Below are 27956 nucleotides of genomic sequence, written 5' to 3'. Positions count from 1 at the left end.
TTCCTAATTTCCCATTTGTGATACAATACCAGTGCTGCAGAATGGAGAAATAATGGAAGGCTTATTAATACCAGCTGTAAATACAGATTATATATCCAGAGACAGATCACAGGTTAGAAGCAGGTGGAGACAGAGTCTCAGCACCTTATCTTACTCTTGGTACCAAACACGATCCAAGTGTCTCTGCTAGTTTCAGACTGATACAGTCGTAATTTTATTGTCTAGTGCCCATGTTGATTAAATGGCAAATGCCCATCTGAGTGCCTATAGGTGAACTGCCTATAGGTGCTCATTAGAATAGCAATACCCCAAGGTGCAAATGCATCATGCTTTTAAAGGAAATGGGAGATGGGCTGAGTTACTATGGGGCCAATCTGCAGTGTGTTGGGTTGTTCCAAACATTTCAATCGTTTAAAAGTTTTTTGACTGAAAACTCACCGCTACAACTGGAAATTCAGCTTCTCTGTCACTGTGTGTAGTTATTACACTTTTCTAAAACACAATGAATCTCAGATTTTTCTTTTTTTTTAATCCCAAGGTGAGAATATGCTTGAAAAGTTTCTTTACTTCTTAAATCATAATTTTCTGTTTCCCTCACATTAATCCATCGGAGCTATGAGGCAGACAGCTATTATCCCCCACTGGAGCGCTAAATGAATTGGAAAGCCAAGGCTGCAGAAGAGCAAGTTTTATAATACACAGCTGGTGGCGACAAGACTTTTTCTCTCCTGTGACAGGGAGGACGTCAGCCTTCCGCACTCATTACATCATCCAGGTCCAGAGAGGGACAGCTCTCTGCCAGAGGCCTGGCCAGAGGTGGAGGGAGCTGTCGGCTGTTTCCTTATGACGCACTGTCACTGCTGTGCATAAAGAATCCAACTGCATGCCACTTAAATCCCTCCTCTCCTGCACTGATCACAGCCCTGCTGTCTTGGTCTCAGGATAATTGTAGTTTTTTAAGGCTTAGACTGTCCAAATTTTATTTCCTTCACATTTCTCCATGAATATTAATGAGCCAAACTCAGCATCCAGCCTTTGAACATGACTTCAGTCTCTCATTTCCTCCTTCTGAGCCAGTAATGAAAGCAAAACTTTGCACACTACCTGTCAGAGCTGATTTACCACATCTCCATCTGCTGGCATAAGTGTTTTATATCATCTAGTGGTGGCAGCCATCATTCAAAGGCAATGGACCACCAAAAAAAAAAAAGAGTCTGATAATACAAATTACATGTATCTATAAAAATGAATGCCATCATTTGGTCACTGTATGTATAAAAATGATTCATCATGCGGAGGACTAGTGAGTCTATGAGAACATGAACTAAACATTTGAGTAATGTCCTCTATGGCTTTTGTGGAAAAACTTTATCAAGTCTGAGAAAATAACCCTGATGTCATTGTGATGTCATCAGGGGTTACTTTGAGCTCAGTTGTCTCAACTCTGTTTATTTTGACCACTCTGTCTCCTGCCATTCTCCATCCACCCACCAGATGCCCTCCCACATCCACCTACCCTGCAGTAACCCTTCATCTTCCTCACCCACTCACACACCTGTTTCTGTTTTCCTCATTATCCATTCAGTATTTATCCCAGCCAGTATCACCCGCTCCCTGCTAGATTGTTATGTTGTGCCATGTTGTTTTTGTGTTTTTGTTTACACCAAACTTCTCTGGTACCTGAACCCCAACCTGTTCCTGTACCTACCCGTCTGCCTTCTTACCTACAAGCTTTTGTCAGTTCACTGCACCTGCCCTCCCGCCTCCCCCTTCCTGTTGCCAGCATCTTGTGACAGTATGATCTGGTCAGAATGGACCCAGCAGACCTAACATTTTCTGTGGAGGAACATTTGAAGATTACAACATTCACTGTCTTCAGATGTGCAGCTGACATGCCTCCAGCACAGAGCAGAAAGACACAAGCTCTGCAAGTCCATCTTGTGTTGTCCAGGCTTTAGCTGCAGAAACTGCTGCCTGGCCTGGCAGACATTATGATCAATTCTGCTTCAGCAACCACCTTTTAAGCGACACCACGCCCAGTGCCCCCATGACACCAAGCCTAAAACGGAGTTGGCCGCCTCTTACCCCACCCTCCGGTTGCCAGCCTCCACTGATGGCTGCCGTATTTGCGTAATCAAATGTTCTTCAGTGACCTGGTAAGACACCTTCTGAGTGTCATGTGGGGAAGCTGCCTGACCTGGCAGAGCTGTCATCTCATCAGAAAACATGAGCGTAGCACAGACACCTGTGGGACCTGTGTGATAGTGCTCACAGTGAGATAACATGGCACAGTACATGCCTTGCTGTGAACTGCAAAGAATGACTGGGGAGGTGCAGCTTTAGCTCCCACTGACAAATTTATACAATTAACCAAAGAAGATATCTGGGATTTAATTCTTGTAGTGGTGGTTCCATCCCCAACTTGACAACTGACATGTGCCCTTAAGCAAGATGCTAATTTGCTCTTAATTAGCTAACCTTACAATGCAGCTCAACACCAGTGTATCAGTGTGTGTATGACTATACTTTGGACTTACATTGTCTGCCAAATTAATGTAAAACTCATCATCATCATCACCATCATCATCATCAACAAGGTCAGAGGTTCTCACAGTTCTGACATCTGTAGTGAACTCAGGCTTGAGTGACTCTTACACTTACATATTTGATGGAGCTGTAACGGCACCCAGACAAATTTTCTATTAACATGGGAAATCTTAATGAACATAAATGTTCATAAAAGTTGATCTTGATGTAAAAGATTGCTCCCTCACTGACTGGTAGAGCCTGTATTTGGAGTCCCACATAGCACATAGGACTAATGAAATGACTGGTGGTGTTTGCTTGGTTGGTTATTCACCACCAGTCAAGTCACAAGTTAAAAATAGAGGCTGATACTGCCAGTAACCTGGTAGACACATGGTATGGACTGTTAATGGTAAATGGGATATTTTAGCACTAGAGGAAATAAAAGGAGGCAGAGACATGCAGAGGATGTTAGAGGGACAAGGGGCCCAGTTTCATAAAAGGCAGTTTGTGCAAATAATTATATCAGTGTAGGCTTGGGGGTGATTTTGTTTTCAACACTATTATTATAGATATATAATATAAATATATCAATATAAAATGAAATTGAACAATGTATTTACACTTTGGTTTTATATTTATTAGCAGCCAGGGCAGGATGTGTGCCAGGAGGCAAAATAGCAGGTGTTCAAACCCCCTTTGAGGTCTATCTGTGTGTGTGCCAGAGAGGAAGCTTGGACACTAACCCAGTGGTGGGTCGTGCGTTTCACACCTAGGCCTTCACCGGTGTCCTACCTGAATGAACCCACCTCTTAATACCATCATTATGATGTCACGGCTATAGAAACCATCAATAATAATAGAACTTTGGACAGACAGGCATGTCATGTAGCCAGAATAAATGTCTTTACTGAAGCAATGCTATAAAAACCCAATTAACACAGTTCAATAGGTCTCCAAACACTGCAGCCACAGCTGCTTATTGTTGGCACTGAGACGCACAGATAACCTCTACAACAGAGCCATTGAGCTCTTCCTCCTCCATGAGCCACTGTGGGTTGAAAAAACAGCTATTAAATCTATTCTAAGATGTTTTAGCTTGCGCTAGTAGCTACAGATGCAGTTTGCTAGCTCTGACCATCCAATTAAATAACATGAAAATGTTGATGTTAGCGAAGGCCTGCTAGAAGGCCCTGGCCTCGCCAGGATCTACAAGGCAATTCATTTTCAATTACGTCCTCAAGGCAGCCTTGGCAACACAGGGCTGAAATCTGATTGGATAAAAGCTCTAACATAAACAGACTGTATTGAAAAACAGCGCAACCAAGAGGGAATGAGATTAGATGAAGAGGACAGACTATTGGAAACATTTTAATACGTATAGTATTAATGGGAAAAAAAAAAACGTAAAAATATAATTCAGTGATTGTGACAGCATTTGGGCCAGCAGAGAAGGCCTTGTTGGCCCTGACAGTCCACCACTGCCCATACCAGATACCAGACAAACTCAGACCTGAGATGACTGACAAGTACTTGCACTGGTACTGACTGAATTATCCAGCACTGCTCACTAGCTTGCCTGTATGTATGTCCTTGGGAATTTAAAGTCAGGGATCCAAATTGCTGAGAAATGGAGGATGCAGTACACTCAGTCTGAGACAACAGTGTTCTCAGCAGCTTAGCCAGGCTCTGGTGATTCCACAGCAACAGAACTGTCTTCATCTGCTGTGTGGAAAAGTAATCTCAACTCAAAGGTCACTTTGGAAATACAGTTTGGCAATTTAGTCACTTCCAAATTCTTGCATTGTCAGTTATAAAGCAGGGCTCAGTCTGCACATTAAACAGTTTATTAAGAAAGCGTGGAGTGAGGAGCCCTGCAGCAGCTGACCAGGCTGTGAAGATTAAGGCTGAGCTGTCAGTCAGGACCACAGCAGCTCCTCTGAATGAATCAGTGAAGAAACAGGAGAGCAGGGGACAGGAAAGCTGTGTAGTGTGGCTGGAAGACAAATGTACAGCAGGTATGTTTTGTTCATGCAAATGATACAGAGATCAAGGAGAAAATCAGTGCTTGTTTATGTGACTCACAGTGATCCACCAGAGAAAGGTTGTCTCCTTACCGTAACTGCAGGAATGAAATTAAGGCTTGCATTCACAGAACCTGCTGATACACTCAACTCTTTGTATTTGTATTTTTAGCATTGTCACTTCTATTGTAGGTCGGATGATGCATTATAGTTACTTGTCTAAAAACAGCTCATATGATAAAGAAATCTAACTGTTAGTATACTGACGATTTTTCCATAGCAGACTTCAGTAATTACTTAAAGAGGTGTTGAGAGCTTTTACATTAGATAGTAAAACCACAATGTAAAGATCCTCTACTAAAAGTAAAATCATTCATATTTTCTCTTAAGTGAAAGTATGGATGTGCAGATAAAGTTCTCTATCCATAACAACCACATCATACAAGCCACAGGAGTGTCTACTACTGCCAGAGGTTACCTAATGATAAAAAAGTAACTACGGGTTGTAATAAGCTGCTTGCACATATGACCTCCGAGAGTCAGTGTCAGTCTAGGCCTACTTCTGGACATCATACAGTAGAGTATAGAGTCCAGGAAAGGTTCAATATCTGGACCTGCACTTCAGCTATAATTTTCAAACATCAATGTCATTCACAGCAGACTTGCTAACAAACGTCCAGCTGAGGCTTCTTCTCAACATCTATGGATGTTCAAAGTAAAAAATCTAAATTTAGACTCATAGATGAACATTCATGTTCACAGCTAGACATCTTGTTACGACGACTTCTACACGACAATTACTGATTATCAGTGAGTGTTCATGACAGGATCACTGATGTGATAACCAGAACAGTGGTTTTACATGTTATAGTCAATTCACTGCAAATTACTTACACATCACTACTGACCTTTTTGCTGCCAAGTTTTAGGAATCTATATGTTTTTTGTCTACTGTTCCAGGCAGCTATTGGCTTCCATTCATTAATATTTGTGTTAATCTGTTTTTCTTTAAAACACATTCTTTATAGTTTTAGTTGTTTTTTGATGCATTTTCCTGGTTTCCAAGTTAAATTATTGCTGATGTAGTGTAGACTTTTCAAATCAGTCTGTACTTTATTAGCACGCAACAATAATGTAACACTGACAAAAATGTATGTCACCTATAACACAACTCAGGGAAGGTTTAAAGAGACTGATTTTTATATCACATGGAAATTAATGGAAACCAAAGGAGCAGAAGAAAAAATCTAAAACTACATTGCATGTATTAGGAGCATGATTAGCCCTTTCTTCACTCCAGCTGACTTTCATAACAGGGTCAAAGTTTAGAAACCAGGTCAAGACCACATCTGAATTAACAATGTCTCTTTATAGCTGTGTTCAATGTCTATTACTGGGAAAATGAAGCACATCATTTGTGCTTTGACACATACCAACCTCAGGAGCATGCCTCCTGGCCAGCTCTCTGTTTGAGCTCCAGTGCTTGCCCTGCTGGATTGAGATGGTTCACAGCTCTTCCTTCTGGACCAAAGCTTCATATGGATGAACAGTGATGATGGGCCTGTGGGTACTGAGGTTACATGGCTGGACACAACCGATTTCCTCTAATATGGAGTGCCTGAAGTGCATAAGTGTAATGAGGTGCCTCCAGGACTGCTAGCTATGCGTTTCTACAGTGTTTCCACCCTGTTAATTAGACCTAATTGTACTTCCCCTCAGCCATTCACAACAAGAGGAAATGACTCCATTGCAGTGTCTGCTGCTGCTTCATCCATATACCTCTAGATTAACTTCATGTTTTAGTGTGAGAGATAGTGAGATAGTGAGTAATTACAGTGAGTAATGCTTGTTATGCTGATGAGCAGCTTCTTCACCACGGCTAAATATGGAAACAAACAATTTCTCCACTAATTATTATCACCATAATTGCCTGCTGCTTAGCATAATTTTAACTTGTCATCAGACAGGAAGAGAACATGCAGGAAACTTTTTGAAACTTTAACACCTGTCAATAATCTGTAAATGATACAAGGTGGCCGGTGACATGCAGTATGATGAAGGAAGATATCATGAGGGTGCTGACTGGAAGGACTAACTGTGATGTAGCAGCAGCTCAGTGACTTGTCTAGCACATTAATTGTGTGTTTCTGTTGTCATGTCTGAACATACAGTTCTGCAAGGAAGACCTTACACAGAGCAAATGGCAGATATTATTGACATTATTGGCTGATTTATCCCAGACACAGTTATATCAGGTGATAAGTAACAAGGAATTATAATACAGACGAACCTAAGATGGGCGGCACAGTGGTGCAGTGGTTAGCACTGTCGCCACAGAGCAAGAAGACTCGAACTGGGGCTCGAACCCAAGGCTTTTCTGTGTGGAGTTTCCATGTTCTCCCCTGTGCCTGCGTAGGTTCTCTTTGGATACTCCGGCTTCCTCCCACACTGTGAATGGTTGTTTGTCAGGATATGTTGGCCCTGCAATGGACTGGTGATCTGTCCAGGGTGTACCCTGCCTCTCACCTAATGTCAGCTGGGATTATCTCCATCTCCAAGACCATAATAACAACTATGACTATGACAAAAACTCAAACCTGACTTGACAAAGCTCCTCCACAACCACAGAAGATTATATGACTGCATTCAAAGGCTGATCAGTATTCATCAAGTAAACTGATCTGAATGTTTACATTTGGTGGAGTACCCCTTTAAATGATGTAATAAATGTATCCACTTTTTATTGGCTGTGCATTAAAAAAACTGCAGACTGGAAATGGAACACATGTTCTGACTGATTTTTTTTTTTTTTTTTACTGTACTTATATAGCGCTTTTCTAGTCTTTTCGACCACTCAAAGCGCTTTACACTACAGATCACATTCACCCCATTCACACACATTCATACAGCACATATTCTATATTTAATGTGCTTTCTAAACACATTCACACACATTCACACACCGATGTGAAACACACACATCGGAGGCAATTTGGGGTTCAGTATCTTGCCCAAGGATACTTCGGCATGCAGACTGGAGGAGCCGGGAATCGAACCACCGACCTTCTGATTGGTGGACGACTGCTCTACCTCCTGAGCCACAGCCGCCCTGATGATGGCTGGGTAACTGAAAAAGCTGTATCCATTCTACAAAGAAAGTGTAGTGTACTGCACCGGCCTATCAAAGTAAACATGACAGAACTGAGATTGGGTTTGAGTCTCGGCCATTAAAAAAACCTGCTCAGTGGTAACAACAAAGAGAAGCACAACTGTACATCATCTACGAACAATGAAGAGAGCACGTTTGACTCCACAGTCTGCACATGAACAATGTTTTGGTGTTCTATGTCTGTCACATTTTTGTCTCCAATATTAGTACCAGTATCAGCTTCAACAATCCAGAATCAGACAGGCTCTACTCTGCATTACTGACACATCATCATTGTAACATTGCATATACAACACTGATCCCAAATCCACATCACTCTTTTCCAGTTACTTAAAAAAGTAACCTGTCAGTTTGGGAAATCTTCTCGTCATCATCTCTATTTCCAGTGTGGAAGTACTAGAGGGTGTTTAGCTTAGCTTAGCTTAAAGGCTGGATGCAGAGGAAACTGCTAGCCTCTGTCAAAAGTATAACAATATGTCTTCCAACAATTCTGAGGCTGTTTGCACTGTAGAGACTCTTCCGATCATTCGATCTGCCTCACATCAAAGTCACGCCTCAGGCTAATGGAAGAATTTCTATAGGACTGCAGAAACTACTCCCACCCTCCATTTCCATCTCTCTCTCTCTCTCACACACACACACACACTCACACTAGATAACAATGAGAATGGATGACAGACACAGACAATAATAATTACAGTGAACAGAGGGCCCCTGTGTTAAATCTGGAACTTACTGTAATAAGTGACCATCTACAATAGAGGTATGTGATGTGGTGAAAATGATGCTGTTTTGCCTCTCTGTCTCTCTGTCTCTCTCTCTCTCTCTCTCTCCTTGCAGGGGTCGGGAGATGTATGTATATTTTACACACATATACGCCTGTCTTTGAGAAACTGATGGCATGCAGAATAGGATAAGGATAACCTTTATCACTAATATGTTTTTTCACTTTTTGTTCTCAAATCCATTTGGATCTCTGGGCAGTGACATTAAAGTTAAACTTCTTAAGGGTGCTCCACTGAGTGAGTATCACACTCCCATAGACATGAGAAGGAGAGAATAAAAGACTGGTCAAACTTGAAGCAGCTCTGTTATGTGTTTGCTAGACTCTCCATGCCTGGAAAAGAGCCACGTCTTTCTAATGCCTCACCTCCAGTTGGTGACACAAGCTTTTCAAATCTCCCAGGCCAAGCTGAGATAACCCTGATGACATCACTATGACATCATCACCATGACATCCTCAGTACTCACAGGGTTTTTGAGACTTGACAAAGCTCCTACACAGCCAAAGAAGATTATGAGTCTGTTATGAGACTGTGTAGGACTAACATGAGTGAAAAAAATCTGTGGAATGAACCTTTAAAGTTGTTTGTTCAAAATTCATTTTAATCATCTGAAAAGTTAAATTAAAATGAAAGCGATTCTGTTCCCTAGTGTGTTCAGGTTTACCGACAGGCCAACTGACAGATCACATTCTGTTTGTTTGTGTGGGAGAGTGAAAGAGATGGTAATGGGTGGAGGATGGAGGTTCTACCTTATCAGCTTAACAGGATGAAACCAGCGACCCTACAAAGCTTTTAAATAGCAGTGAATCAGTGCTTCTGAGTGAGATAAATCCCTGTCATCTTCACACAGGCCTGCTCACTGAATAATCTACCAACTGTAGCAGTCACATCAGTGTGATGAGATTGAGTGGGAGCGGCTGCCTGGTGAACAATTAGCCTCAGCCACAACCTTTAGCTGCTACCTTGGATTATACACTGTCACTCATTGACAGCTTTCCCCAGCTCACAATTTATGCTTTCTTTTGAAGTAACAAAATCCCTAAGCTGCAGTATGAGAAAACCTCCTTCCATCCTTTCCTCTCTAAAAGCCAGCGTCAAAAATGTATGCACCCTCGCTGCTATCTGCATCTGTGACAGAGGACGGGGGTGGGAGAGGGGATATTGTGTACTATGTGCTGTTGCTTTGATGTTTAGCAGTAATAGAAAAAGGGGTTTTGGTTCCCAGCTGTGCGGGAGCCACTGCGAGTAGCTGTGACTTTTTTGACTGACAGAAACAAATGAGTATCATGTTCATCTCCAGAGTCTTTGAAGCAGTGTTACTGTCACCCCACTGTTTCCACAAATCTATGTAATGGGAGTAGGAGAAATTGTCAGGCCTGCCCAAGCTCAATTTCACACACTTCAGGAAAGTCAAGGCTAGGTTGTCATTCTTACTTAATCCATACAAGGCCCGAGGCAGTGTTGGTGGATTTAGTCCAAGACATCTCTGAAGTTGAACAGCAAACTATTAAACTCTGTCTGCTGACCAAACAGCCTAAAAACAGCTGAGATGAAGTGGGTTTGCTCATCTGTGAAAAGCAATGGTTGGTCTTCCACTTCCAGAGGCTGGCTGCACTGAGACGTTAGAATGACAGAGAGCGTCAGTCCAGTGTGTTTCTGTTTTTACACACGTCTAGTGTGCCAAATGTTAAGAAGGTGTAAATGAATCCCTCTCCAAAATTCACATACAATCTTTACTCCTACAGATATATAGTATTCTGTGTAATTATCAGTTGTAGGTTAAGCTGACCTCACCACACACATGCCAGCTGCTATACCATCCTGTATAAAATAGATACAAGAACAGAACACAAGAACACAGACTGAGAATAGCTCACAAATACATGGTTTTTAACAAACATCACACCAACAGATCACACACTACAGGATACAGGCAGATGTCCACTATGCAAATCCTGAAAGTGAAATTTCATCCATATTATTGTTTTATAATGACTCACAGCTATCAGGGTGCTAATTCAAACTGGTATTAGCTTCTCCCTACTGTTGTAGTAAAGTTAAAACAGAGACTGTAATCCAGAATCTGAAAGTATTGGTCCTAGTGTAAGCATGGTGATCCAGTCTGACCTGTGTGGTTATATAAAATAGTGCCCTCTGTTCCTGTCAGGGAGGACTAGCTCCTGTGTTGTAGGTTACACTTTGATAACAGCATGTCTTGATGTGAATCCCCCATTACATAGAGTTAAAAAAAAACAAAAAAACATCTAGCTTTAGAAATAAAATGGAGCCGCCCTATCTTATGGCTGTTTCACAACACTAACACTGTGGCTGTGCCCTGAATTAATTCTTCAGAGATTTCAGAAACATATGATTCATCTTCAATTTGCATCACCTCTGACAGGTGTAGAGAACAAAGGACTCTAATGTACGCTAATATGAAATGTGATACGTTGCACTGTGGGACTGTTAGTACCAAGTGCTGTGCATGTTATGTACACTACTTCTGCAGTCAGACCCTGGGCTCATTAGTAGCTGACTGTCCCTGAAGACTCCCCAGTTCAAGGCCTAAGTGTAATTTGTTAGCAGTGGGTCAGTCAGAGCTGTGCTGGGGCTGCTATTGATTTGGTAGTGAGAGATGCTCACTCAGTGGACAAGGCTTTGTTTATTCACCCTTTTGCTATTTCTATTTTTCATTTTCATACCCACAGTGACAGGCCATCGGTTAGAGGAGTGGAGTTATCTCCCACTGAGATGGTGTGTGGATAGGCCCGTTAATAAGGACATTAAACATCTCTGACTAGCCATAAATATGAGCTATCTGTTTTCCTCACCTTACCAAGATAGTGAAGATGAAACACATCCCTCCCATTCCTTGGCATATGAGCCAAAACCAAAGAGGAGAATGGCAGTTACTAAGCCTAGCATTTTCACAGCATTTGCATACACAGCACTACCTCTCTCTTATTCAGCCCAATAACTGTGATGTCATTTGTCCTTGGCTAGGACTAAAAAGCCTATCCACAGGAGATTATTTGGTCTTATTATTATTATCTTATTATTTGATCTCCCGGCGGTGTACACACACACACACACACACATATATATATATATATATATATACACATGGTATCATCCTCCACTCTGGTAATGCTATGGAAAATATAAACTTTTTCCTCTCCTGCTTTGTGGGACAGACTATGTAGTGGGAGGAAGACAGAGGAAAACAGACAGCAGAGCAGTCCTCTGTGGCTTAGAACTGAGAGGAGCTTTTCCCAAGCCTGTCACCTGACAGCCAAGGACTAGTCAGTCTGATACACTGACAGTTTGAGGTCAGAGTGTGTTTCCACTCGGCTCAGTGGCCAGGCGACTGGAGAGCTGCAACATGCCCAGAGGAATGGCTCATGAATGGCAGGTATCCTAAAAGTAGATAGACTCCCTGGAGATTCCTCTGACAGCACTCATACCCATGCTGATATAATCTTACAGTACTGTGGAAAGGAAGCTCTCTGGCTCTATTAAAAAAAAAAACTCAAACATATAGTTAGTGAGGCTCAAATTGGATCATACTGATGATTTGCTTATTCTTAGAGCTGGGCCTGCAGTGGGACTGCAGAGCGTATGTTTTGAAGGGGGGGTTGATAGAGGGAAAGCTCATGATTACAAATTACAGATTCATCCTCATTTATCTTTAATTCAAGTCTGACATTTCTAATGTACAGTACAACTTGATTGATTGCATTCATCTTCTGAGGACTATGAATACACAGCAGAGTTTCCAGGTAAGTTTAGAATGTTATGTCTTTTACCAAAGGTACATAATCGCCTGATGAGATTCAATCTTTTGCTGTTGAATAGACAACTAAGATAGATGCACAGACTGACCACCTGACCATATGATGTCACATTTACATATAACACCATCAAAGATGACTTTTTGCACATAAGTGGCCTAGTGGTTAAAGTGATTGCACAGTCCTGCAAATGTTGTTGGTATGAGTCCTGCAAAAAGAATATACATTGGGTCACTAAAATCAAAACAGTTCATCCTTGGAAACCATGAATGAGCTCAGTAAACTCCATGATTATCTTCCCAATGATTATCTTCCCAAATTTGACATGTGACACCTGAGTCAAGGTGGTTAGCACTGCCCATGTATATATACCTCTCACAAATTGTAAGCCAATTGTGAGCTGGGATAGGATCCAGGCCGTCCAACCTTCACTGGTAACTGTAGGTATAGCATAACTATAGGCTAAATACTGGTATATAACTGTATAAATAATGGAGACAATACATGGCTCTAAGTGCTTAAAATGATTGAACCATTTTGGAAATATTATGATTCCTGCATAGACTACATTCCATACCGAACCTGTTCAGGAGAACACTTTGTTACTTTAGTCAGCCCCAGTGGAATGAAAATGATACACCACACCAGTCTACCTGTGAAAAATAAAAGATAAAATGAAGGCTACAGTACTTTAGTACTTTAGCCTGTAAGTTTTTTCCAGCTTTCTAATGCCCGCGTTCTTGAATGTTGCAACATTAATAGCTGGCACTGTGAGCTAAAAGAAGGAAGGTCAATTATATAAAAAAGAAAACAGAGCAGAACAGAGAATTACTGTCTGGCTAATGTGGTGTATTTCTAATTATCTTCCTCTGTTCTTTAAAAATATGTCTATGACAATAGAAGAACTCCTCAGAGAGTCAAATCAAATTTACTCAGCTTAAAGCATTTACATATGAAAACACAGAAGAAACAAAACAGATTGTAGCAGACTTACGGAGGGAGTGCCACTCATCCTGCCTTATTGTCTTGGTGATGTTGTATGAGAGATTTTTGGGTATTGTAGCTGAGGAGTAGTGATATTTGATGTAGGAGCACCTTGCAATGGAACCTGTGGAGAAAAAGAAAGAATGGATTTTTTTTCTTCTTTAATACAGAAACAACAGTGACTCACAGATCATTACATAAGATCCACACTGATGACACACAGAGCAGAATGTTAAGATAACATTGTTCCACAGAGGCATGATTCAGCTGGAGAGGCTATGTCTGCAGTTATTAATTAAATACCCAGACACTGGCAAATCACTCATCTTCCCTAAAACAATGACAATCTGCTGTTGTATTAGACCCCATTGTGTCAACGCTGAAGCACTTTTAACATACATTTCCATTATCTACAACTCCGATACAATGGCTGTCAGAGAAATGATGCGTTCTTCAAAAGCTATTAACGAATCAGTCAAGGGAGCCATTCAGTGTGTAATTATAAACGTCTCTGAGAGTCCCCTGGCCTGGTGATGTGTGTGGGGTTTCTAGATGAAATATACTTCACTGACAATGTAGACCTGAGTCAGACTGACAGTCAGGAATATGTTCGAATTAATGGAGACATGCTGAGTTGCAGAAATACTGAACCAAAATGGTGGAGGATATCTGAACCACAAAATGTTGTTTAAGATATATTATTGCTGACTGCTATTCAGATCCCATCCCCAACAACAATAAAGGTTTCTTTTAACCACGACCATGCTCATTAACCAAGTAGTTTAGTTGTCCAAACGTTTTCTGCATGAGCACATTTCGCGCCGACAACTGTACCATCTTGGGTGGTGCTTTGTACAGCTGGAACTGGATAGTTGGTTAATAATAATTAACAATTAAGGAACTTGAAGGAGAGCTGCTATCATCCTCATCACTGCCGCCAGGCTGAATGGGAGGAGAGAAACGTGACTGTAAATGCAGAGACTGTGTTTAACTGTCAGAAACTGAGCTGAAATGAAAAGAGTACCTTTTCATTAATTATTCATTATCTATACGGCTTATTCGTTAAGGACTAGAGCCTATCCCGGCTGTCACTGGGTGATAGGCGGGGCCTGTACAGATCGCCAGTCCATTGCAGGGCCAACAAATATAGATCAACCACAACCATTCACACCTACAGGCAATTTAGAGTGACTAATTAACCTAACATGCATGTCTTTGGATGGTGGGAGGAAGCCGGAGTACCCGGAGAGAACCCACACAGGCACAGGGAGTACATGCAAACTCCATACAGAAAAGCCCCGGGCTTGAACTACTAACCACTGCTGGCAACCACCAACAAGAGCACCTGAATTAGGTAAATAATTAGGTAAATAACATAAATAAAATATTTTGTTTTCTATCTTTTTCTTTTTGTTTCTTTGGGTGACAGGGAGTCATGTCTACGACAATGGTCCTAGTTTAGCAGGTATAATGTTCACCTTGTTAGTTTATCGTGTTCAAGTACTATCATTTGCTGCTAAGTGCTAATCCAGCACTTATTTTTTCCTGATGATGGTGCTATAAAGCTATTAGTTCTCCTGAGGGGAACGTGAAGCTATCAACTTCCATGAACTTCCATGTCGATCTAATTTTGAGATTTTACACTCAAAAACCACAAATGTCAACCACATGGTGGTGATGGATGACAACTCAGGGGATTCATCTTCTGGAGAACATGAATGCCTGTGTGAAACCTGATGGTAGTCCATCCAGTAGTTGCTAGATAGATGCTTGGAAGTAGTAAACTGCTCAAATGACATTGCCAAGCCTCAAACCACACTGCTATTGTGGCTATGAACATAGGGGTTGTTTGGGACAACAATGACAACCTGTTTTGTCTCTTAATTTGGAGGACTTGTCAAAGTCACATACATACGTAAAGTGCTAGAAGGTCTTTAATTTACATTACATTTACATTACATGATAGACCACAGAATTCTGCTTTGGACTGACTTTGGCAATGCTCAGTTCTGAAAATGTGCTACCAGAAAAACAGACCTATTTTTAATATTCACTAGTGTTCAAATCCCAGCATTCAATGGTACAACAATGAACAGTCTCGTGATGACATAGTAGAAACACAGACATTGTTAGAAAGGCTCACATCAGGTGTGGCTTGTTGCAGAGGCTGGACACGTGCAGGTACATAGGCTTCCCTGGTTAATTAACAAATCTAGTGGCACAGTGAGGAGAGAAAAAAAGTCACCGTTTCCTGAAAGCCTCTTTTTCCTTCCTGTACTTGGCATGTAACACTATGTGTTCTGACAACACTGAGTTTTGTACATCTTTACTCTGGACAACTGGCAAAGTTTTCAGGGTATGGACATGTAATGCTGACTTGGTCACAGATGGACTTAACTGAGATGTGCTGCACTGGCTGTAAGCTTACTTGGATGGATAGTGTCTGTACCATAATTACATGTTGCTTCACTCTTGCTGTCAATTTTTCTTTTTTAATTATTTATTTCATTTAGTCATGTAAATTGGCAAAATGTCCAAAAATATACCAATTCTCTACTCTCTGCCTTTTCTGGTTCACCATTATCTTTCATATAACCTGTGTCTGTATGTGTCTCTGCCTGAGACAGAGCCCTGTGTTTATATGAGAATGGGGGCTGTAAAATAAAATATGTTCATACCACGACTGTAATTTTCTAGCTGGTGGAGAAAGAGCACTGCTTCCTTTCGACACCATTACATTACACCAAATGTCCGCTCTAATTATTTCTGGCAGCGCTGTGTGGCCCACTGAAAATTGCATTACTGGAGTCCTGGAAGATTTGAACTGCACAAATAGAGACAACCAGGATAACACTCTCCTGCCTCTCCTCTGTCCTGCAGCCATGCACACACTCACACAACAGCATCACAACCACACACACACACACACACACACACACATTAAACAAGCAAACCCAGGAGACCACAGCTACTGACAATGATAATTGCCCACTCATGACTATCTCTTTAGTTGCGGTGCAGTCAGCACCCACCACCCACAGAGAGACTAGATGGAGCCTATTTGATGCATAAACTGGAGCTGTGTGAATCCTAAAATACGACCAATACAAATAATAACACATTTCATTCTTCTACTTGAAGTTACAGTACAACTTTTTCTAATATTTTTAAGTTACAATGTGGGGTGGGAGCTCACAGCTGTCAATCAGTGTGTGAACACACTTAGGGTCTACCACTCCTCACACACCACGGCCTCAAGCTAGTATTAGCTGCTGGGAAATGTTTCTATCACTGACTCACAGGCTAGCAAGTTCTGATTCCTGTATTAGCTAAAGTGAAGGGCTGGGCAGAGTGTAATGGAGCAGGGAGAGGGAGGGGCAGGAGAGGCAGTGGTTTACTTTTGAACCTCATGCTAACACTAGCTTGATTTCCTCTACTTGTATATTGTAGCTTTATGAAAGCTTAAAAAGTATGGGACATATGGATTGTATTACCGGTAACTGTTTTTTGCTGTTATCTGTTTTAGGTTCTGCCCAGCAAGCAGTTAGGGGAAAAAATGTAAATATTAACAGATGGCAGCTTGTAAATAATCTCTTTATTAGTCTCCATACATTAGTCTCCATAATCCTGGGGATTTTTATGTACACTGACCATATGATGAAAAACTATGATATGTAAAAACAATAATACTTGATTATTTTAGCCCAGCCCAGTCTGTCAACCCCTCAGTTCCAGGTGGTGAAAAAAATAAGATTCTCATTCACAAATGAACGGTTATGAAAGTCCACTACCTATTATTATCTGGCTAACGTGAAACTACACAGTGGTGGACATATTTAGATCCTTTACTTATACAGAAGTAGTAAAAAAGTTTTTTCAAAAGCACTTATATAATTATCTTAAGTATATCATTAGATTAGTACCACTCCTGCAATAACCCATAAGGACCATTTCATGTTGTGAATGAGAATGTTGAGTTAATTAAACTGCTTATTACACACTTGGGTGGTTTAATCTATAACAATGCAGTTATAAAGTAAGTATGACTGTCAGGTACATGTTGTGGGGCAAAAAGTACAATATATCCCTCAGAAATGTAATGGAGTAGAACTAAAAATATACATAAAAAGAAAACACTGTACTGCACTGCACTGTAGATTAGGTCCAGAAGGAACTGACAGTACTTTTAGCTAACAGATATGTGCACTGCCCCATTCAGGAATGGTCAACATCTGCTAAGCAAATCTGGATTATAAAACTTGAGTAAATTTAACCCAAGTTGTGGTAAATCCACTAGGGTTCAAAATAGCCCTTCTGAAACATGTGGGTGACTTCACCAATGCTGCAAAACAGGTGGATAATATGAAAATATGATTTCCAGTCTGAAAGGTTTAGAATTTATAATGACTCCTATGCCCATGCTTGTACATAACCAAACCAGGATGAGACCTTACCTGGATGGTAACTCTGTCAGCTAATGCTGGTATGTTTCTAGGAAGGTGCCTCTATTCAGGAGAAAAAATCACTCAATGTTCTAACCTTACCAAGTGTAATTCATGTACTCGGTGAAGACTTTCCTTAAGGCTCCCACAAGACATCTCCCCTTACTTCAGAGCTACTTCCCCTGTGTAGTGTTTGAAGTAGATCTTAACTGTGCGATCCTGCTGGCTTTAGAACACAGATTTCTGTTGATGTTACATGAACAGACAGGTGGCTGGCAGTGATCTGTCATGGGACTGGTATGGATTTTCCGGATGTTTGAGGAAACCTCTAAGACCTGGAAGGTTTTCAAATAGGCCAATAAAACTGATGACCCTGGTAAGAGGCTGATGTAGCAATGGGCTGCTCTCATCCAACCAACTAATTCTAATGCAGCTCACCACTGTTCACACACTGCTCACATACAGATAGTGCATTAAGGAAACCATTAAAGGGGACAATATAATTTATGCCCATTGAAACTGCAGGGTTTTAAAAGGGTTTCCTCTACTGCAATGTAGACAGAACATACAACACTGACAATCAAGAATGGGCAGTAATTAGGGCTCATTCATAAACATAAACATTTACAATCAGGTCATGACTGCTCAGCTGTCAGTTATTCTGCAACACCCATTCTATTATATGCTGGAATGGATGTTTCGATGTGGATGTTCTTGGATTTAAAGAGTACGAGCTGGGGAATGAAGGCCTGACAAATGCTCAGAGTCCACTGAGTCAAGAGACTTTGAGCAGGTGAATGCAGAAAGCAACAAGTTCCTCTTGTCAGTGACATAACAAGAGGTGCAAGAAGTGCTCTAGTACATATGTTCCTCACAAAAAATAGAAAGTGTTTCCCCTTATGAGTGGGACCAAAGATACGTCATAGACAGGACATCCTAATGCCAACAAATCCAACACTAGTGGTGTCACCATAGACTTTGTGTTATGGCGTCATTATCTATACCACTTATCCTTAAGGGCTGTGGGGGGCTGGAGCCAATCCCTGACACCGACACTGGGCTAGAGGCAGGGTACACCCATGTCTAAAATGTCCCAGTTCCCAGAAAGAACAAATGCAGGCCCAGGGAGAACATGTAAATTCCACACAGAAAGGCTCTGGGTGAACAGATACAGAGGACTGAAATTGAAAAAAAAAAAAAAAAAAAAAAAAAATCAATTTAAAAGACAAAAAACTGATTTCGTGGTGATCTTGCCAAAAGTTGTCAAACGTTCTTGTTCCAGGCCAAACCAAGGCACAGTGTCATGGTAGGCCCTACCACGAACAGCACTGCATTTACAGTCAGCATGATAAAGGTAGAGGCTTCTGTATTATTTATTGATTTAATATTTCCTACCTTAAATCTTCAACAAGTCACTTATATTCATACTATGACTGAAAGTGACAACACTTTATACAAGACAACAAATAGACAAGCACAACATTAAACTGCATTAATAACAAGTGCAGTACTATACAGTATTAAGTACAAGTTATTCTGAGTCAGAACCATTTCTGCAGTGTGATGTGAAGTCACCTTCATATATCTTGCTGCTATATGGTAGAGATGGATGAGTAAGCATAAAGCTTGACAGTGGGCTGGAGACTCCTCTATCACAAGGGCATTCTCCCTGTCTTTTTGTCTGGGAATTTATAGCAACACTTCTCTAAGGTGTCTACTGCAGCTCAACTGGAGTGCCAGAATAAACTCTACATATGTCACACTTCCACATGTAGTGTCCAGTATAGCAAACAGGTGACTGTATTGCACTGGTGAATAACTAATTAAACAAGTATCTCTTTATTTCCCTCTGCAGAGCCAGTGATGATCTGAAATGACTTCTTATTCAGGTTTCACTTTTTTTTCTTTTTTTTTTTAAACAGGCTTAAGTCACCACACACCCAGCTGGGTGGAACTCCCTACTGCCTACAGCCTAGTACCACAGTCAGCTCTCACAGAAAATACTGGGTGTCAGATGGCAGAGATACATTTATATACATTATGCCAAGAAGATCTGTCAGTAGCTTATCTTACAACAGATGATCTCAGGTGGGCCAGGAGTAGACATCTGATAAGTGAGTACTGATCAGATCAAGTAGCAGATCAATTATCTATAGAACAGCTGCATGAAACTGTAGAAGATCCAGGACCAACTATGTCTATCCTAACATTGAACTAATTTGTTTAAAGTTAATATTTAGAGTATTTAAGTTCTGTAAGTACTTCTCAGTTTTTCATTGCAACTGGCAGAGTCTGCCTTTACTCACTGTATTCAGACTGCATAAACAAAGGGTTCGCATGACATGCTGTCAACAAATGCACAAGATGCTCGTCCTCTGTTTTATTCCAGGCAGAATAGGTGCTCAAGGCACATTCGCTGCCTCCCAGTGGTCAATGCATGAGTCATGTTGATTGGAATTCTGACACACCTGTTTGACTGTCTGCCTGACCAGTTGTTACTTGAAACAAGCACACAGACATACCTTAATTCTAATGTGTCCTTTTACATGAGTGTATTTCATCATATTTTACAAAGATGCCTTTTCTGGTCAGCTCCTGTTTTAATTTTCTGCTGATGTAATGCTTCCTCCATGTTAAACTGTCTTGTTAAAGTGTGATGTACATCTTGTGAGGGGGGGAAAACCCTTTCTTCGCTCATTGACCTTACTGAAGAAAGAAACTGAACCCACAGGTGAATTCGGATGAGGATGCTCTTTATATCTTTTTGTGTGCACGCAGAGGATACAGTTACACACAACCTTCAGGTCAATGTGCAACTAGCATTCTAACTCTAATACAGATGGTCTCCTCTCTTATAACATTTCAGTCAGTGCCTTTTGGCCGAGATACAGACCCAAACCAAACAGTCACACAGTCAGACAAACTAGATCCCCTTTCCTGAAACACTCTCATCAAAACATTTCCCGAGAAAGGCTGTTTCACCTCATTAATAAACATCAAGCCAGAACATTGTGACCCAGATCTTTCCACGTTTCTAAATGTCAGATTACATTACTCCTTAACTGTCTTTCTGGACAGATGGTAACATTCCCAAACATAACAACTTGGGCAATGCACTCTGACATAAAGGCCAAACAAACAGCCCAGTTATGTACACATAATCAAGTCATTTCCTTTTATTTTGCACAGCCTTTGGTGTGATTGTTTTGAAAATGATTTATATTTTAGTATAGATTTCCTTTACTAAACACAAATATGTATCTTGTTCTTCATCAGTTTATTTTCTGGTATTCTTTGTCATACATTCCCAGTGCACTTTATTAGAAACACCTGTACACCTGCTCTTTCATGCCATTATCCAATCACATAGCAGTGGTGCAGTGTATAAAATCCTGCAGATCCAGGTCAGGAGCTTCAGATAATTTTCACATTAAACATTTGAGTAAGGAAAAATGTGATCTCAGCGACTGTGACATAATTATTGGAGTCAGACAGGCTGGTTGGATTTCTGAAACTGCTGATTTCCGGGGATTTTCACACACAACAGTCTCTAAAGTTTTTACTCAGAATGGAGTCAAAAACAAAACCATCCAGTGAGCAGCAGTTCTGTAGAGGGAAACACTTTGCTGATGAAAGAGGCCAGAGGTCATGGTCAGACTGATTGGAGCTGATAGAAAGGCTTTTACAACTGTGGTGAACAAAAAAGCATCTCACATGAACTACAACAGCAGAAGACCACGTCAGGTTCCACTCCTTTCAGCCAGGAACAGAAATCTGAGGCTGCAGTGGACACAGGCTCACCAAAACTGGACAGTTCAAGACTGGAAACATGTAGTCTGATCTGATGGATCTGAATTTCTGCTGAGGCAGCAGATGGTAGGCTCAGAATTTATCTTCAATAGCATGAATCTATGGAGCCTACCTGCCTTGTGTCAACAATCCAGGCTCCTGGAAGTGTAATGGTGGGGGGAATGTTTTCTTGACTCACTTTGGCCCCTTCATACCAATCAGTCATGGTTTGAATATCACAACCTATCTGAAATCTCAGACTGGTTTCATGATCATGACAGTGAGTTCAGTGAACTTCAGTGGCCTCCCCAGTCACCAGATCTGAATCCAGTAGAACACCTTTGGGATGAGGTAGAACAGGAAGGTTTCTCAGAGGAAAGTTCCCAACATCTTGAAGAAACCATATCACAAAGAACTGAGGCTATTTTTAAAGCAAAGGGAGGCTCCACCCAGTACCAGTATGGTGTTCCTGATGAAGTCTTGGCCATGTGCTGATTATGTTTTATGAGGGTAAAGGACATGTCATTGAGTCCACAGGTAAGCTGCTATGTGCACACCGTTACCACAAATGCCATTTGTTGATCTTTAAATAAGTCACAATTGAGTCTGTATACATGACAACATCTAACTGGATTGGTGTTGCCATGCAACAAACGATCAAGATCTTCTAATTTTGCAGGAATAACTAACATGACGCAGGCTGGAGAATGAGGACAAAAGCACATCCTGTGAACCTGTTGGGTCTGTTTTTAGAGTGCATTACCTCAATTGTATTCATGCCTCAGGTAATCCAGTCTTCCTGTTTAAATATTTATAAAGGGATAAGGAACCGTGCACACACACACACACACACACACACACACACACACACACACACACACAAAACCATTAAATAAAAACTTAAACATGCCAAATGCAGTGATCAGCAGCCCAGTCTAGACCATTTCCAAATATTCACTTATGCATTCACTCCAAAACAATGTAAATTTGTCTTGTTTGCTGGAAAGGAAACATTACAACAGAGACTGTATTATAACCCATAGTTATGTTTTATTGTCAGGTGACCTCTAAAGGCCACGGGTGACGTAGTGTGTAGACAGGGGTTCATGGGGTTGACTTTCACTCAGGAGACCACTGTTCATTTCCAGTATGAAACCAACAGTCAGCATTGTTTCTTTTATCCACAGCTGTTCCACAACATTAAAGGGCCAGGGTGCATCTAGCGATGAGGTTGCAGATTGTAACCAACTGAATACTTTCCCCTCACCTGTCCCTGTCTAAACGTGTATGAGGACCTATGGTGGCCTTCAGGTAATGTTGAAACATGAAAGGCCCTCTTTACAGCCAGTGCAGAAACATGATGTCCTCTGTGGAAAGAGGATCTACTCCCATATGGATATATGAGGGGCTCATTCTAAGCTAATGAAAACACAATTCTTAGTTTCAGGTGATTTTACACTAATAGATTTTTTTTCTTTTGCCATTTGGAGGCAGGAAAAACAAAGCAGATGAATACAGTTGTTGTGTTGAAAGTGTTAGCAACTACTTTCCAATTTGGACATTAGAATTCATCGTAGTTGTGTTTGTCTCTACTTGATGAAAGTGTACTCTCACATTCATCCCTGCAGGAAATTTACCCACCACCACTTGCCACCTGCATGTCTTTAGACTTAAGGGTATCCAGAGGAAACCCACACAGGCACAGGGAGAACATGCAAACTCCACACAGAAAAGCCTCAGGTGAGCTGGGGTTCAAACCTGGAACCTTATTGCTGTGAGGTAACAGTGCTAACCACTGCACCACCACGCTGTCCTCACTGTCCTACAATATATAATCATAAAATCTTGTCCTTCTGTAAGTGTAACTAAAGACTGGCCAACATTTCTAAATCTTTCATTTACTTATCACAAAAATTAGATTAATTTCACTAATAGAGAACTGAGCAGTAATGTTAAGTATTAATGCTGTGTTCATATCTATAACCATTAACCACATTAGTAGAATTCAATCAATCTAAAATGAAATAAGTGAAGCATGCAAAGACTTGATTGAAATATAGGAACTCAGGAACACTGTGCTTTACTGATGCTCAACTGTACTTTTGACCCTCTACTGTTTGTACTATACAACATCAAAACAGTGAGTAAAAAGAGGCTAAAAAGGCTCCTTAGAAGTGATGGGAGCTGCAGAGTTGGTGATAATTTGCTGTGAGCTGATCTTAATGAGCAAAAGTTTTTACATTACATATAGTCAGATGTGTAAACTATATTTCCCTTTCTCACACACACCAGATCCTGTTAACTAGATTTTACAAGACTGTCATTTAAAGCACTTTGAAAGTGGCAATATACACAATGTGACTGTATATGTTGTTTTACATACAAAATGATTTTCTGTCCTAAGTTAAGCATATCCATATGAGCTGGGAGCACTGCACATCATAAGGATGCACTGTACTTGTGTGAAGTCAGAGAACAGACTGAGAATGAGTAATCTGATGCTTGGCCTGTGTGATACATTCAGTATCCTGTATCGATCACTACTGCTGCATTTGGCCTACAGCTGCACTGTTTGATTTCTTAACTAGCAGGTGCTACATTAACCTCTCCGAAGCTTGTCTCTGTGGACAATGACACCTGGAGAAGACTAATCCAAAACCTTGGGCATTTTTTTTGCACCAGGAGACACATTACATTACACAACATTACATCGCCTCACAGAGAGCCACTCCTTGCAGCCTATTGCTCCCGCTCTCCCAAATGGATTTCTAACTCATTTTAGCCAAATTGCCCTACAGTCTTCTGCAAACATCTCTGAGCCAGACACCATTTCCTCTCTGTTAGTGATTGTGACTGGAAGTGACTGCACAGAGGGAGTGGAGAAATGTGTGTCTGTTTGTATGCATATTTTTTATTGTATCTATACTTTGCAGATGTTTGCATACTGGTCATTTTCTTGCAAAGGTCTATTTTTGGCTTGTGAAAGGCTGGGCAGTAAAGGGAGACTCAGTCTAATCTCCTCCTTGAGCGATGGTGCTTGACCTTTGGTTAAAGCTTAATTCTGAATGTGTATTTAGCTGTCTGCTGTCTTGATAATGAAGATGAAGGATTGCGATTTGGATAGCGATCCAATGGATGGGTTGATTCAAGTATCATTAAGGAAGAAGATAATCTTAGAATAATGTATGTAGAGAATTATATCAATTTCATTCTATACCTTCAGTACGTAGACAGGTCCAGGATTCTTTTAGCCTAGCTAAGTAGAAACTGCTAGCCTAGCACCATCAAAATGTAAAAATACACCTTCCAAATAAAAAAAAAAAAATGTCTAAAAACAGCAATTTGTGTGAAGGTCCTTGCAAACAAAATACAAACTCCAGTGTCCCTATAGGACCCTTCTGGACACTTCTGCAGTACACAGTCTATATTCAGTGCTAACATACAGTACTGGAGGCCCGATCCCAATCTGAGCTCTTCAAGGGGCTATATGTAAGTACTTCAGTTTAAGACGTCCAGAAATAAAGAATGAATGAAGATTATCAAAAGACGTCTATGTATTGTGTTGCAGAGATGCCTATTTTTTTTGCATGCTAACCAGCTAGCCCAGAGTTGTCCTATCTTGTAATACCACCCTGTAGCTCAAAAGGTGATTGTGAGTCACTGTAGCGTCCAGTCTGCCCTCAGTCCAACATGAGAGGATGAAGACTTGTGACTGTGCAGCTCTTCTCTCTCTCATGCTCAGGTACTGATGCTGCCGCTCTAGTTGCTCTCCCTCTCATTTCTTTACCTCACGTGGCTCATCCTCTACTCCTGCCACTACTATGTCTTCCCTGTCTCTGACTGGGCAAACAAGGAGATTGCAAGGTGAACCTGTGTGGAAAACATTATTCTCCAATACATGCAGGCTTGGCAACATATCAACAACTGCCCTCTGCTGAGGTTAGATTTATTTAGCTCAATGTGAAGGTGAGGGTTGAAACTTGGTTGTGTGTGGCCTGTGAGTGCATCCTGAATGACAGCAATATGCTGTGTTTGCCAATTCTCACACATAGCCCTTTAAATGTTATCTGGTATCTGCCAATGCTGAGTCCAATCTGTTTCTTTATGTATATGTATATGTATATGTATATATAATATACACAGAAGTCAGTATTATCATATACACACACGACACAGACACTGACACTAGCACACACTTATTTAGTGTCAGTACATATTAATCAACATTTGTACATATATAACAGTCCAGACTTACTGCATGTCATTGCTATGTATATATATATAACAGATAGGCAATATGACATGCAGTAAAGGTCTAGCTGTGGACCTGTGTGTTCTTATATTATATTACCAAAATGTTGATTAAATATGTACCTGACACACTGAAATAACAGGTGTAGCCTACTAAATTCACACTTCTCTTCTCGTGAGTATTGAGGCTTCTGGTTCAAAACTATAAGCTTCAATTAGGAAAATTTGGAATGACAGTTCAACTGTGAGAATGCCCTGTTGTGATCAGTTAGATCATCTCACTAGAGGAGACTTCTCACTGTCGGAGTTGCTGGGAGTACATAAAACACAGAATGGAGATTCTTCCTCCACACTTAAGCCAAGTGCAATCACTGGCTTGCAGAGAGAATTTTATCCAGATAATAGTCAAGTTCAATTTTGTTCTGTCATCAAGTTACTAACAGAAGCAACAGTATGTCGCAACAGCTGATATGAAATGTCAGCTGAAACTGCTGCTAAATGTTTTGTATATTGTACAAACATTTTGTATATTTCCTAGTGAGATTAGAGATTAATCAGTCTGTTTTGCCAGTCTGGATGTGTAGAATCAGAGTCACCCAAATGATTTTTCTCATTCACCCTCACATTTTCACTTGCATGTGTAGAGAAAAGCTCACACTACAGCCAGATGTCAGCACTGTAACACTAGCTGGGTGAGGTGGACAAAACACAGCAGAGTTAGAAAAGGAAGGATCAGCTAAAACCAACTGATACCAACCCTTTAAAAGATGACCAGATCAGCCCCTATACCAGACCTTAGGGTCATCTTAGGACATCTCCTGCTAGTACCAATGCAAGAAGCAGGTAAAAAAAATAAGGGTGCAGAGGCTCAGGTGGAGGAGGCTGTCATTCACATCCTGTTATAATCCAACTATTTGTGCTTGTTTTTAACTGCAATCACAATATTTCCCTGACCTTAATCAAATGCTCTAGTTGCCAAACCATTACTATACCATAATCATGTATACCATTTACCATCATTATGATTGCTACAACCATCAATTCTTCCTAACCTTGACCCTTCTACAGCTGCCATGCACAGATATTATAGAAAGAAATCCTTTCAAAGACATTCAAATTTTCAGGATTAGTAAATTTATTAATTAAAGATTCAATTTCAGCCAGTCTTTAGTTACACATTTTATAATATGTTATATGAGGACAGCAAGGACAGTGTGTTGGTTTAGTAGTTAGCACTGTCTCCTCACAGCAAGAGGGTTCTGGGTTTGAGCCCCGGGCTTTTCTGTTTGTGTGTTCTCCCTAGTGCCTGTGTGGGTTCTCACAGTCCAAACACATGCAGGTTAATTGGTGACTCTAAATTGCCTGTAGGTGTGAATGTGAGTGTGAATGGTTGTTTGTCTCTATATGTCAGATAGACTGGTGATCTGTCCAGGATGTACCTCGCCTCTCACCCAGTGTCAGCTGGGATTGGCTCACCCCCACCCCCACGCAACCCTTAAGGATAGAAATGGTTGTTTGGAATTTGGGGTTTCAGAGAAATCCCAAATATCAGTGTTCTGCTGAGCTGAAATTAAGGATAGCTATCCAGTGACTGGTCACACTATGCTACTACTGCTTGGAAAAAATTGCTTGCTAATGGAAATGTAGTTAAACTTGTAGCATCAGTACTGCCCAACACTGCAAACACTAGACACATTTCAAGCCAAGACTCAGCTGTATTTTGTCAAAAAAGATTCAAAAAGGATTCTGATTCTGATGATTCAAAGTCACTCTATAGTTTTCAGTCACAGCATGTAAAAGAGATAGTTTGGCAGTTTGCCCAGTGTTAGGGTTATGACTTGCTGTTGTTCAGAGGATTAAAGGTCTAGACATGTTTCATGGTTTAAGATGTATGTGTTCAATGACAGACTGGTCTTACAAGCCAAATTATGATTAGAATTGATTTTAAAATATTACTCTTGACTTTATGGCTCTGCATAGTATGGCACCAAACTACCTGTCTGAACTTCTAAATCAGTTCTCTCCAGCTCATAACCTGAGATCTCCCGATAAGGCCCTGTTAGCTATCCCCTGATCTAGGCTGAAAACCAGGGGTGACAGGGCTGTTTCTGTTACAGCTTACCTGAATAACTTAGACAAGAAATATCACTGTCTGCCTTTAAATTATCTATAAAAACATACTTTTACTCTATGCT

At 40.8% G+C, this 27956-nt stretch overlaps 1 protein-coding gene across 2 annotated transcripts in view; it reads right to left on the bottom strand.

The window, feature by feature from the left end:
• The window catches only part of tmem178bb (transmembrane protein 178Bb), a 106003-nt gene that overhangs the window by 32838 nt on the left and 45209 nt on the right, over positions 1-27956 (bottom strand). For both annotated transcript variants that reach the window (XM_018697234.2, XM_018697235.2), the window contains exon 3: positions 13290-13403. In XM_018697234.2, the coding sequence (XP_018552750.1) occupies positions 13290-13403 (114 nt within the window). The remainder of the gene's footprint in view (positions 1-13289; positions 13404-27956) is intronic.

This window comes from Lates calcarifer, linkage group LG18, assembly GCF_001640805.2.
Source record: "Lates calcarifer isolate ASB-BC8 linkage group LG18, TLL_Latcal_v3, whole genome shotgun sequence".
Classification (NCBI taxonomy): Eukaryota; Metazoa; Chordata; class Actinopteri; family Centropomidae; genus Lates; species Lates calcarifer.
The sequence above is the reverse complement of the archived record's forward strand: the minus strand, read 5'-3'. Positions and strand labels throughout refer to the sequence as shown.